Consider the following 12772-nt stretch of genomic DNA (forward strand, 5'->3'; position numbering starts at 1 on the left):
GATGATTTTGTCAACCACCACAGAATTGGCATCTTGAATATATTTGAATAATAACCTATTTATTCAGACTGTGTACATTAGGTCTGTTTGCTTAAAAGTTTCCTAGGGTGGTATGTATGCTTTTAGGAGAAAGAAGCAAAGGAAAGATTCTTAGCTGCATTGTGCTAATCTGACAACTGCCTCACAAGTGATGCAATTCTGGAAGGATTTTTAAAAAGTGTCATGCTAATTCCCAGAGTCTTCCATAAAGTGCCTATGTCACACCTCAGAACCCTGACACCAAAAAAACTCAGTGGGAGTTTTGCAGTTGACTTTGATGGGCCCAAGACTTCCCAGATACCCTCTTATTTCAAGTACTCCTTTAACAATCCTCTCAGATTATCTGTCATTAGGATTATTAATTTTGCACATATCTTTTTTAAAGGAAGCATTGCCTCTGAAAAGAACAAAATTCAGCAACTCCTGGTGGGGGTGGTAAAGCAGGCTTTGGCTCAGCCAGCTACTTAAGTCTGTGCCTAACTCTGAGAAAGAGTAGTGCTACTAAAATCAATGTAATCTTACTGAAGATTTACATTGTCACTTTCTTTGTAGCTATACGTAAGCAATATTTTCTAGGAACAGCAGAAGAAAATACTATAATGAAAATCATAAGTCTAGGGAAAAGTATTCCTACCTGTAATCTTTGTAACCCTATAATACTATACAGAAATAAATATGTCACAAAACCAGTGCATTTGTGGGTTCTATTATATTCCCATGTTTGCTCATGTATGGAGCTTAGCTGCCAAGGAGCTGCCTTTGATGTCACTAAAATCAAAGGGACTGGTCAGGTGCTTATGCACAGGGTTAACAACTCACTACTTCATGTTTCTGTAGGGTTATATTTTGCAAATGGTGTCATGATTAGTTTGAAGCTGCCATCATAAAAGGGATAACTTTTTATTTAGAGTAGTTTTAGTTCTGGAAAGAGTATAGCAACAGGGCTAACACCTCACTGAAAATTTCCACATGGTTTTAAAATGTTAAAAAAAATCAATATTATAAATAAACATTTAAAAATCAACTATTTTTGTCTTTGATCAGCGCCACCTCACGATACAGTACAATTATAACAAAGACAATCATGTAAATATATATTTTATAGGGGGCACTGGATGGTTTAGATTAGGGGTGCTCAACCCCCAGCCCATGGGCCAGAGCCATCCCCTGAGCCATGTCATCTGGGACCCCCCACAAGTCTGAAAATTTGACAGTGGGAGGGAGAGCAGTGGCTGCTCCCCTGCTGCCAAATGTCCAGACCTATGGGGAGCTCTGTAAGCCAGAGAGCATGGGGTCAAATCCTGGCATGTGGGGCTGCACAGGGGTGGCACAGGGCCCAATCCTGGCAGATGGGGGGCAGCACAGGGAATGGGGGCTCAATCTTGGCATGCAGGGCCAGGCAGAGGCACTGTGGGGCCCGATCCTGGTACATGGGATATAATCGAATTTGTGGGCCAGTCCTTGCCACTCATCTGGTCCCCAGGGCCAAAAGGCTAACATCACTGGTTTCTAGGATTGATAATGGTATATCAAGCCTTCTATTTCTAATCTAGCCTACACCGATAGGGATCAAAAGCTATTATCATGTTGTTTGGTGATGTAAAAATTGGTGCGGTCGTTCAGTGTTCATAAAGAAGAACATATTCCTATGAATGGGAATCTTTTTTAACAGTTTCAGAGGAAAACCAAGGACCCAAGTGTGAACAGCCCAGTCGCATGCAGAAGCAGCTCATATGTGTCTATGTCTCGGTACGGATGCTGTTATTGCTATCACCCCTATAGTACTGTGGTTAAACAGAAAACAGGGTTTTTGTTTGTTTGTTTGTTTTTACCACATCCTAATGAAGTGACTTTCACAGATACCCAATGTACTTAAATACTTTGTTTTAATTTAGAGAATGAAAATATTTCATAATAATTTTTTTGTTAAAATATTGACATTCATTTAGATTTCAGATATACTCACAGTATGATTTCCATATTGGAGGCTGGTATTCTTCAGCATCTAGTATTAAAAACAAAAACATAACAACAAATCAATCAATTGGCCACTCCGTCAAACTGTCAACATGTGTTTTCTGTAGAGAGACCACAGCATGTCAGCAAAATTCACATTTCATTCCCACGAGACAGCTTACCCATTGACAGTATAGTTCTCCATATGAGAGAAGAATATAAATCTCACAACTTGGGAACCCAATGCCATTTTTCCAAATTTAAATGCGATGGAATTAATTTCTTACCCAATTTCATAAAGCTCCCTGACTCGCAAGTATTTTTAAAGTAATTAACTTAATTGTGGCAGCAAGGGAGGAAGCTCAGATGGTATTTACTTGGCTTGGCATAATAAACAGCTATATCACCATTTGATTTCACATCAGGCTTTTAACCCACTTAGTTAGGCTTTAAAGTAAGTAACAATGAATAACACACATTATAGCTACACTGACAAAGATGTGTGATTCAGATTAGAGGCAGATGGTTCCAACAGCAATGATTTAATTAAATTCTTTGAATTTAATCCAATGTATAATTTACAAATTTTCTAGAAACTGTGTCGGCAATACAAATGTAAGGAGTAGAAAAGCTTCACATAAAAGACTGGAATGATCATCTTTCAATGCAGTGTGTACAACAATACAAGAGGTAAAAGGCTGATATGGAAGTTGTATAAGATGATGCTGACAGCCAGAACTAAACCTGTGACTTCTGTATCTAAATACATGAGCAACTACAACCTGAGATAAAAGGGGTGGTGTCAGCATTTTTGGCATAGTAAATTCATCATTCTCTACATGTAGACCAGCCCCAACCACCATTAAAAAGCTAGAGTGGGTGAGCGTGCTTGTTACAGCCTTCGTAGCAGTAGTGGTGATGGTGGGAGGGGTGAGCTTTGTTGTTTTATGGTGGGAGGAGTAAGCTTCGGGGTGGGGACTGGCTTTTTTTTTAAAGTTTACGTCAGAGAACCTCATTCTTTAATGTCCGGAAGTGCCAAGTTAGGTCCCTAATGTCAACAACCACCTTGAGATATCACATTAAATAAGCATTACCATGGTCATGGTTGAAACAGTTAAATATACAGTGCCAAACATGATACGTATCTTTTGATAGGAGGACAGTGGAAGGAGGGAAAGTGGGGTGGTAGTGTCATATATTTGAACATTGCACCCAATTGTGATTTTGGTAAGCACTAAAAGTGTCATGTCATAGCATTCAATTTTAAAATACAAATATGCAAGCTAATCGAAGTGTTTGGTATTTCCTAAACTTCAATTCAAGTTATGCTAATATAATTCAATTACACTTTCACAGTTCATTTTCCTATTTATACACACATGCACAAACACTTTTTAAACCACCATGCAAAAGTTTGTTTACAAGAAATGTTAATGATCAGCTACATTATGCCACTTATAACTTCATTGTTTTAAAAATGGAAGTTTAACAATTATCAAAAATTTTGCCTAGAATACTAATCTGTGATAATTTGCAGATATTTTGCTCGTGAAGTCCACTTACTTAGTTTTCAAATAATTCCACCTGTTGAAAACTACTTTGCCAAATCTAAAGGGCTCTCAAACCAGAAGAGGTTTACATATGACAGCAATCCAAGGGTAACTAGCTTGCTACTTCACTATATAGAGTGATTATTTTAAATTATGCAAATACATTAATGAGAACAGTGAAATGCATTAAAATCTGCAAGTACAGACATTTTTGTCATCCCATATTATTGCTCTTAATATATTATTTTCTGGGATCTTCTATATAATTGCTTTCTTTGCATATTGATCATCACAATTGAAATTAATCACAAGAACCTCCTCTGGTCTTTGCGTATCATGTAGTCAATGGAGAAACAATCTGATAAATAAAACAGTGAAGCCTCTGGCCGTTGTGTACTTTATTACTGGTTTAATGCTCACTTGCACAATTCGCTTTCTAACATACCTTTGTAATCTTTTTATATTTCCCACACCACTGAATTTCTGAATCTACTTTACTGAGAAATATTTTTATATTCACTTCTTTAAATGTTAAGGATAGCAAATATCATTTACTGACATGGGAAAAAGAAGGCCATGAATTGTTGTATGACAAAGCATGCACAATTTGGAGAGATGGAAAGACATTAGAACAAATGAATGCAAGTCCATTCACACTGGGATGCCTTACGATCCTTTCCCAGGTGTCACAGAATGCCACACAATGTTAGCACAGTTAGGCTTACAAACATGAGTCACAAGAAGGCCTGCCTAAAGTGCAGAAATACTACGTCCACTGCTACACCTGCGTCTAAGGATTTTGTGACCTGGTCATAGATGGCCACCAGATTGGTCTGACAGGACCTGCCTCTAATGAACCCATGCTGGTTGACCCTATGCATAATCTCCCCTGCTGGCCCCTCGTGGACATGTGCCAGGATAATTCTCTCAAAAAGCTTACCCAGGATCGAGGTAAGACTAACGGGCCTATAGTTTCCTGGGTCCTCCTTCCTCCCAGGAAGGCAGCTGGTTTAAGTTCTATCTAGAGAAACACATTCATGGATCAGAGAAACCATAATGGAACCCAGAAGTGGAATTTGTTGATCCTGTATACAGGGCAAGAAGCTGGCGCAGATGGGACTGTTGCAAAACACAAGTGTCACTCAAGAGTTCATCAGTCTTTTTTATAGACCTAGCTAGTCATAGGATTCCAAATATTACTCCTGTGCTAGATTACTGTAATTCATTTCTGTGGCTTTCTGCTTCATTTAGATTTCATTCATATTCCATATCACTTGCTTCTATATAGTAGAATGAAAATTGTTTATAAACATTTACACTTACTGTAATTTGGCCAAGAGATTTATTTCAGTGGTTTATTGTTGATTAAACTGCAGAATTATGCAGGTTGCCCTTCATTCTTCATTGCCAAGTCCAATCTGGCTCATTAAAATGAAGCATTAAGACTTTCCATTAAAATTTGGGTGATCTGCTTATTTACTTCATGACATTAATTTCTTTAATTTCTATCAACACTTCCATACAGAAACAGGTGATTGGAAGAAGGGCTAATACTCACATTTGCCGTTTTTAAAGTGTCCAAATGCATGCAGGTGGACACATTATCTTTTTAACATAAACAATATTCTCAAAATTAAAGTATAGATTAGGATGCTAATAAAAAACCCCAAATGCATTTGCAGATTCCTAAAGGTAGTACAGATATCTTCCCTTTGACTGATTTATTGAGTTCCCCACACTTGCAACAACTACTGGGGACCAAATTTCAGGAAATGAGACAATGTCAAAAATTTGGCCAAGACTAGACATCATTTAAATTCTAGAGAGCATAAGACATGAGGGGTAAAATACTCTCAAAATATTAGGAACTCAGCTATCAAAAACTCATCTAAATTTAAGGAGCCCAACTTTGAAAGAATATAAAGTGGCCAAAGGATTTTTTCATTTGAATTCTTTATAATTTTGAGAAAGTATTACATAAAGTAAATTTAACAAAAAGGTTTGGAAAAACAGGACTGGCAAAAAGGCAACATTTTCATTAAAAAACTCTAGAGGAAATATTGTTTACCAGCAGCTTTGAACTTTATTGAAATATAACCAGTTTGGAAGGTGAATTTTGTTAGATTGAAAAACAAGAGAAAGAAAAGAAAGTAATTTAATGGATAACAGAGAAACAAAAAGAATACTGACTTTAGAAGAGATTTCAGCTAACCATAGGGTTTTTAGCATACAAGGGTATAGTTATAGTGGACAGAAAAGATAATGGAGAAAATTGGTCACGCAAAAATGAAACCATGGAATGAGGAAAAGGGATTGAGAAATGACAGATTAGTTCTACAGTTAAATTTGCTTTAGTCTTTACAGAGTAGGAAAAGAATGAAAAAGCTGCTTAAGAAAAAGCTGAATAAGCACTATGGGAGTTGAATAAATGTGAAACTTAGAGTTAAACAGCTTATGAAAAGTTTTGGACAGCTTTAAGTAGCAGGATAAAGTAAAGAAAATGTCTTTTCTTAATTCAAGAAAAATAAAGTTAAAGGGCAAAATTTTAAGAAATCCTATGTAGTGAGCAAGTGATGATCTGTGATGCTTTTGCTTAAAAATATTATGGAATAACACCTGAAAAATGAAGCCTGTGGTAATTATTTAAAAACATAGTTGTGTATGGACCTCAAGCTTCATTTTTTTTCCACCTGTGGCCCATTACCTCAACCAAATGTTGTCACTTTGAGATGTGGTTAGAAGAGAGAATTCCAGTGTTACTTTAATCTCATTTTAGGCAAAATAATTATTTTACTAGAATATGGCACTTCTAGAAGATGATGATCTAAGGTCATGTTTTAAGAAAAAGTCCTTTGTTTTCTTTACTTCTATGTTGATATTGGTGTAGAGTGGCTTAATAGCACCACAATCAAAGTAGGTCTAACTGAATTAAATGAAGGTATTCCTTTCATTTTTAAAATCTGAGGATTTATAACACACTGTAAAGAGATCTCACTGATCAGATCATAAATATAATACACGTGATTTAAAACTTTTAATTTAAATAATCATCATCATTGCCATTTATAACAGATAAAAATAAAAACTATTCTCCAAATAATTTGATGAAGTATTTACAGGTCAATATTTCTGGTAATGAATTAAAGATAAATATCTTTACTTAATATTGATTAACATCATAGAAACAGGATATCCTGTCTCTACTGCAATGGATACTCAGCTATAAAGATAAATGCACTGTGTTTATTTCAGCTTTATTTTAAGAACTGTTGTTCTAAAAATGACCTATCTTCAATACAGAGATCCAACCAAGAAGATTACCTAAAAAATGAGTCTATCCCCTAATTATAGAGGCAGTCTAGTTCTTAGAGGTGATCTGAAAGATGTGGCCTTTAAGCTTATAAAGGAGGCAATAATACATTTCCAACTTCTAATTAAAAGTATGGAGGCTCTGTGCTGTGCTCAGTTCTGACTTTTCTGAAAAACCACTGTTTTCCACAGCAAATAGTGCTGGACTATTTTGTGGACTTTAAGCATTAGGAGTTGATCAGTCAAGAACCCTGGGATTCTTTGAACATGTTTTAGCAAAAAGAGGAAGAACAGTATTTCCTTGCCTTTGGTATGGCCTCAACGTAGCCTTCCAGAAAATCTCTTTTCTTTGGTCTGCTTGTGTCAGCCTGAATTTTCTGCAAGTGCTCCAGCTTCCGTCCTTTTTGAGCAGTTTGAAATACACAATGGCATGTAAAGGTGACGGTAGAAGGAGGACATCTAGGAGTCACTGGGTCAATGGCAATGGATAGTCCATAACTTCATTCCATTGCTTCAGTCTCTCAGTTCTACTTTTTGCCACTTATTGCTATATTCAGGACCAGGGCTATAATTATTATTTGGTTTGAGCGCACTCCTCATGACTGACAGATTTCACACAATTCCAGCACATTCAAACTTGCATTGTTATGCTGATTTTTTTTCCCCAATCTTTTTTTCTTTTGGTCTTGGTTTAAAAAAATGCATTTTTATATGATTCAAAATGTTTTTTGCATGTAGTATATATCTACATTATAAGGTTGCCTGTCAGAGAAGTCACACTAATAACATTTTAATTCTTCTTTGATAATAGATTTTTTCTTAATTACAATTGTACAAATATATAAATGATTAAAATGGAGCTGACAGGGTGAAAGAGAGTTACAAAGGGATGGCTATGGTAATTCCAGTGTTCTTTCAAAACATAAATCATTGTTGTATTATTGGATTTCCACTGTGTACTTAAGGCTTACCAATTATTATTGCTCACATTTCTCTTCTTATCTGAATCCCTGATGACAGTATAGTAGAAGGTAGCAGTTATTGCTCTGTTGTTTACTTTACGCTCTCTCACCACTGTAAAAGCACACACAACTATCTCAATTAGTTATATCTCTGCACCAGTTGAAGTAACTTTGAAAAGTAATTTACATAGTTAAACTTTCTCAGATTTTGCTTATCATGTGGAGCACACACATTTTTCTTTCCTCCAGCCCCCTACACATAATGAAGCCACTGCTTTTCTAAGCATATTTGACTTGGTTGCATTGGAGGAAGTTTTTTTCTTGAACAGTAAAAAACCACAGTGAGGTGGCAATATCACTAAACTTTTAAAAGGTCAGGCTATTCCCTGAGCAGAGCAAAAATAATTCTTTCATGTGTATCAGTGGTCCTCAACCTTTTTGGACTTGAGGCATACTTCACTGGACTCGAGTCAACCTTCTATAACTTCTGTGAATTAAGTGACACCCAATTTAGAAAACTAAAAAAATGTATATACTACAGCATTTACCTCCTTACAGAGGGGATGAGGAGTGTGGGTGGGGGTTGTTCAGGCAGGGACAATCCTGAGTCTGCAATGATCTGCTTAGCTCCTCATACCTCACAGCACCCTTCAAAGGATCTGGTGGCACCCCAAGGTACCCCAACACTCTTGTTGAGAATCACTGATGTATATACGAATGTTTTGAGGAATAGGACTAAGAAAATGTTAAGGTGTTTGCACTTACTATATCCCCACATATGTTAAAACTTACAGAGTGTAGATTTGCACAAATTTCAAAACTATGAGAAAATTTGAAAACATGCAAGAAATGAATAAAAAAAAGCAGCCACAAAAAAGCATTATGCAATACGGTGCATGTGGGCACATCACACATGAACTCCTAAACAAGCTGGGAGGCAGTAGTGGGCTTCAGTCCACTGTAAGACTTCAACGAATTAAATCTCTGCCTGATTGTCACCTGCTTAGAACAAACTTTGTGTGTGCCTAGACTGATTTCTGTGTGACATAACGAACACTGAAATTCCATTCGGAGAGAAAATCATAGCTTAGGAAGCTGTGCCTGTTGTTCCTTACAGTTTATACACATCTATGATTCAGAAGTATCTTAAGTCATGGCCATTGTGGAGACGTTTAAAAATATTGAAACTTCACCACCTCAGGGGGGGCTGAGGCAGGTAGAGAACCCCTGGGGAGCAGGAAAGACTGGGAAGGGAAGAGCTGAGCTTCATTGAGGGTGCTCAGGGCGATACAGCTGGACTGGGGATAGAGGGACTGCTTAACTGATAGGGCAGAGAACCTCTGGCTGTGTGGCCTTCCCCAACAAGTGTCTTTAATAAAGAGATTGTCTGCAGTGTTGCTTGAAACTTTGGATTGAGTTCAGTCCCCTCAGCAGAGGGTGAAGCCCCTCTTTCAGGAGTGGAAGTGAATGCTTGATCCTTGAGTCAGCACCAGAGAGAACCAAGAAAAGTGAGGCACCAAAATGCCAAGATCCTCAGAGTTGGAAGGAATCTGGGCTAGGGATGAGGTTGGTCTCAGAGACCAGAAAAGGTCACGGTGGTCCTGGGAAAGAACCTTTTCCTGGAGGGCACTCTGTGACACCAAGGTCAAAGCCTTGATGGAGTAGGTGTTTACCTACCACAACCTGTGTTTGGACATAGTTAGCTATATGCTGCAATTTCAAGAGTGAAATCACATGACAACCTGAAAATGCAAATTATACAGAGAAATGATCAAGGAATAATACCAAACTTGGAAGACATTTATGTCAAAAACATGGCATTCCACAACATCCTCCAATGAAGTTTGTAATTATAATATGCCCTCTCAAGGTAACATTCTGTTTTCCTCCCCTCATGACTGGTAAAATGACGAAAGCTGATTAAGTTTGTTTAAATCATACACTTGAATGCCCTTCTGAAGCCACTCCAAGTTCAACAAGTAATTAAAAAAAAATAAGTTTGCTATTTTGTTATTTTTTAACTCCCACTTCATTCTGGGATTCTGTGGAAATATTCTGAAGCAAACAACTTTAAATCACTTAAATCAGGTGTATGACTTAGGTGAAAAGAGTTGAAAGGCTGCTATAGATAGCCACATTTGTAGACAGAACCAATGTATGCTACTTTACTGAACATTTCAAGGTTTTTGGCAGAAACTGGATACAAATTGCACACACAGAATATGGCTGAAGATTAACAGGAAAAACAAGAAAGGCCAAACCGTAAAAGGAAAAACTGTGGCAAAATGGAAGGAAGAAGAGAAGTTTGGAGGACAAATGAAAAGAGCTTGAGTTGATGAAAGGTATGCTATGTTTGATCATGTGTTACAACCAAAAGCATCTTTTAGCTTTAAGCCTGAAGACAGCTAGCAGTTGGTGAAGAAATGTAGAGTTAAGAAGTGGTACCCTACCTTTTGAATCTATGAACTGAATGTAGGGTGGGTCCAGGGGCCAAATCTGGCATGCACAGAGCTAGGGTTTGATCCAGCGTGCACTGGATCAGTCCCTAGCTACACAGACTATATTGCAGCCACAGCCCCCACCCTAGCCCTAACCTTGTGCATGGCAGATGCGGCTCAGCCCCATGTATACCAAATCAGGCTGCGCTGCCCCAGTCTGACTCCCTGCATGCTGATGGGATCCAGCACATAGGACCATGTCATCTGGCCTATGAGGCTTGGAAATTTGGCAGTGCAGGCATTAGTTGCCACCACTCCCCCCCTGCCAAATTTCTGCACCCCTGCAGGCTGGGCAGAGGTTGAGCACTCCTTTGTAAAGCATTATAAATAAGATTCTTTCCCAGATAACATAAATGTGCAACCACAATAAATGTTTTTAGTGAAAAATTCTCTGGGTGCACACTTGTAGTTAATAATTAGAGATTTCAGTACATGACACAGGCACTGTTTAGTGTTTCATGCAGTGTTGCGATGCCAGTGCACAAGCCAGAAGCTGTCAACTTAATTGCAAAACTTTTCTTTAGGGCAGAAGACAGTCTTTATTTATTTATTTATTTAAAACTGTGGAAACATGCCTCAACTATTTTTTTCAGGCTATAAGAAAGTCTAATCTCCAGCAGAATGTCACAAACAAGAATCATCAAACCCATTTATTGCAGTGTGGTTTATAAATTAGTATGTTCATTCAAGCTAGATGTTTCCTACTGTGCTGTTCTCTTTTTAAAAATTCAGCAATAGTGTATAATTTAAAATGTCAAAAAGTCCTAGTAAAAGAGGTGGAGTTCTGTTCTGCACAGTAATTACACTGAAAACATTAAGCTTATAATAAGCACAATATACAGTGACAGCTAGTTTGTATCTTTTGCTTTTATGCCTACCATAAACTCAGTATTAGAGGCTCCTGTATTATCAGTCCTGTTGGTTTATTCCAATACATACACTCTTTCAGGAATACACCTTTTCAGAGGCTGATCTGAATTTATAAAAACAATGTATTTTCTGTAGAATAAAATGCAGCTAGACAGTTCCACAGAGGCATTTAGCCTGAAGCAATTATGTATATTTTACCAACATTTAGATAAAAAAATTAAAGGTTTGATGAATAAACTAAATGCAGTAAAGACAAAACTGTCAAGCATCAAATGCCAAATAAAGTTAAAGTACTGATAGTGAGATCTTCCACCTATGATCAGAGCCATATTGACATAATAAACATTCTAAGAACCACATGTGTATGTTACAGAGTTGTCAGCATTGTTCACAAGGTCATAACCATCCAACTGCAGCAAGTTTACCAAAAATAATATTTTATTTATTTACTTAGGTTTTTACTTTTTTAATAGGCTCTTTCTTTTCTGTATGAAGTTTATGGAAATTTTTTGAAATTTGGGTGTTAGAAAGCAAAGACAACATGCATGACCAAACAGTGAGAGGCTCTGTACAAAAAGCATGAAAGGACAGAGCATATGGACAATTTTACATTTTAGCAACTTTGAAGGGGAAGGAGAAGAGGAAAAGGAACTGCTGTTCAGGAGCTAGCAGCAGCTGTTCCACTTGTAACTGTTTGTTACACCTGCCTGATCATATAGTGATAAAAATGAACCATACCACTTAACTTTGATACTGAATGAAGCAGGGTTTAAGTTGGAGCAGTTCTGCTCCATTTGTATTGATACAGAATAATGCATATGTAACAGTTGCATTGTAGCAGCTTGTACCAGTATCCTTTGATGTCAATACAACTGTTACATCTGCCTATATTGGGAGAGTGGAACAGAATTTTAGCACATATATTCTTCTGGAAATATTACTGTTAGTCAGGGATTAGCAATGTTATCTGGGGGGAGGGGAAGGCTGGAATAAACCAGCTCAAGTCTGCAGCAAACAAGCTCTAGGTCAGTGGTTCTGAACCTTTTTCAGTCGACGTACCCCTTGCTCTCAGGGTGAGACTTTGTGTACCCCCTTTCAATGGGAAATTAATTTTTTTGGGCCCTTCGACCTGTGTTATACAATGTACGAAATATATCTCACGTACCCCCAGGGGGTACATGCACCCCTGGTTCAGAACCACTGCTCTAGGTTCTAGTGCAGGGGCAGGCAATTATTTTGGGTGGAGGGCCGCTTAATGAGATTTTGTGAGCTGTCTAGGGCTGCATGGGTAGCCCCACCCCTTGACAGCTGCCCAGACCCCTGGTCACCATCTTGGGGCCAGACCTTTGCCACCAGAAGTCTCTCCCTTGCCCCCTGGAAATACTCCTTTTGGGATAGCGAGGAGTTGCCATCTTAGAACCAGAAAAAACCCCAAATCATACACTAAAAGTCATACACCTACTATAACATTTTAATTTTATTATGAAAAATATTTTGTCATGATTTGTGTTTGAGTAGTCCATATAGAGGTAATTGATTGCATAATAACTCAAAAATAAATTCTTAGTCTTGTATGTTGTGGGGGGGT

The 12772-nt window shown here is 37.7% G+C and overlaps 1 protein-coding gene across 2 annotated transcripts in view; it reads right to left on the minus strand.

The window, feature by feature from the left end:
* CHN2 (chimerin 2) overlaps positions 1–12772 on the minus strand; it is a 237945-nt gene that overhangs the window by 139382 nt on the left and 85791 nt on the right. For both annotated transcript variants that reach the window (XM_059728884.1, XM_006265246.4), the window contains exon 2: positions 2006–2044. In XM_059728884.1, coding sequence (XP_059584867.1) covers positions 2006–2044 — 39 coding nt within the window. The remainder of the gene's footprint in view (positions 1–2005; positions 2045–12772) is intronic.

This window comes from Alligator mississippiensis, chromosome 5, assembly GCF_030867095.1.
Source record: "Alligator mississippiensis isolate rAllMis1 chromosome 5, rAllMis1, whole genome shotgun sequence".
NCBI lineage: Eukaryota > Metazoa > Chordata > Crocodylia > Alligatoridae > Alligator > Alligator mississippiensis.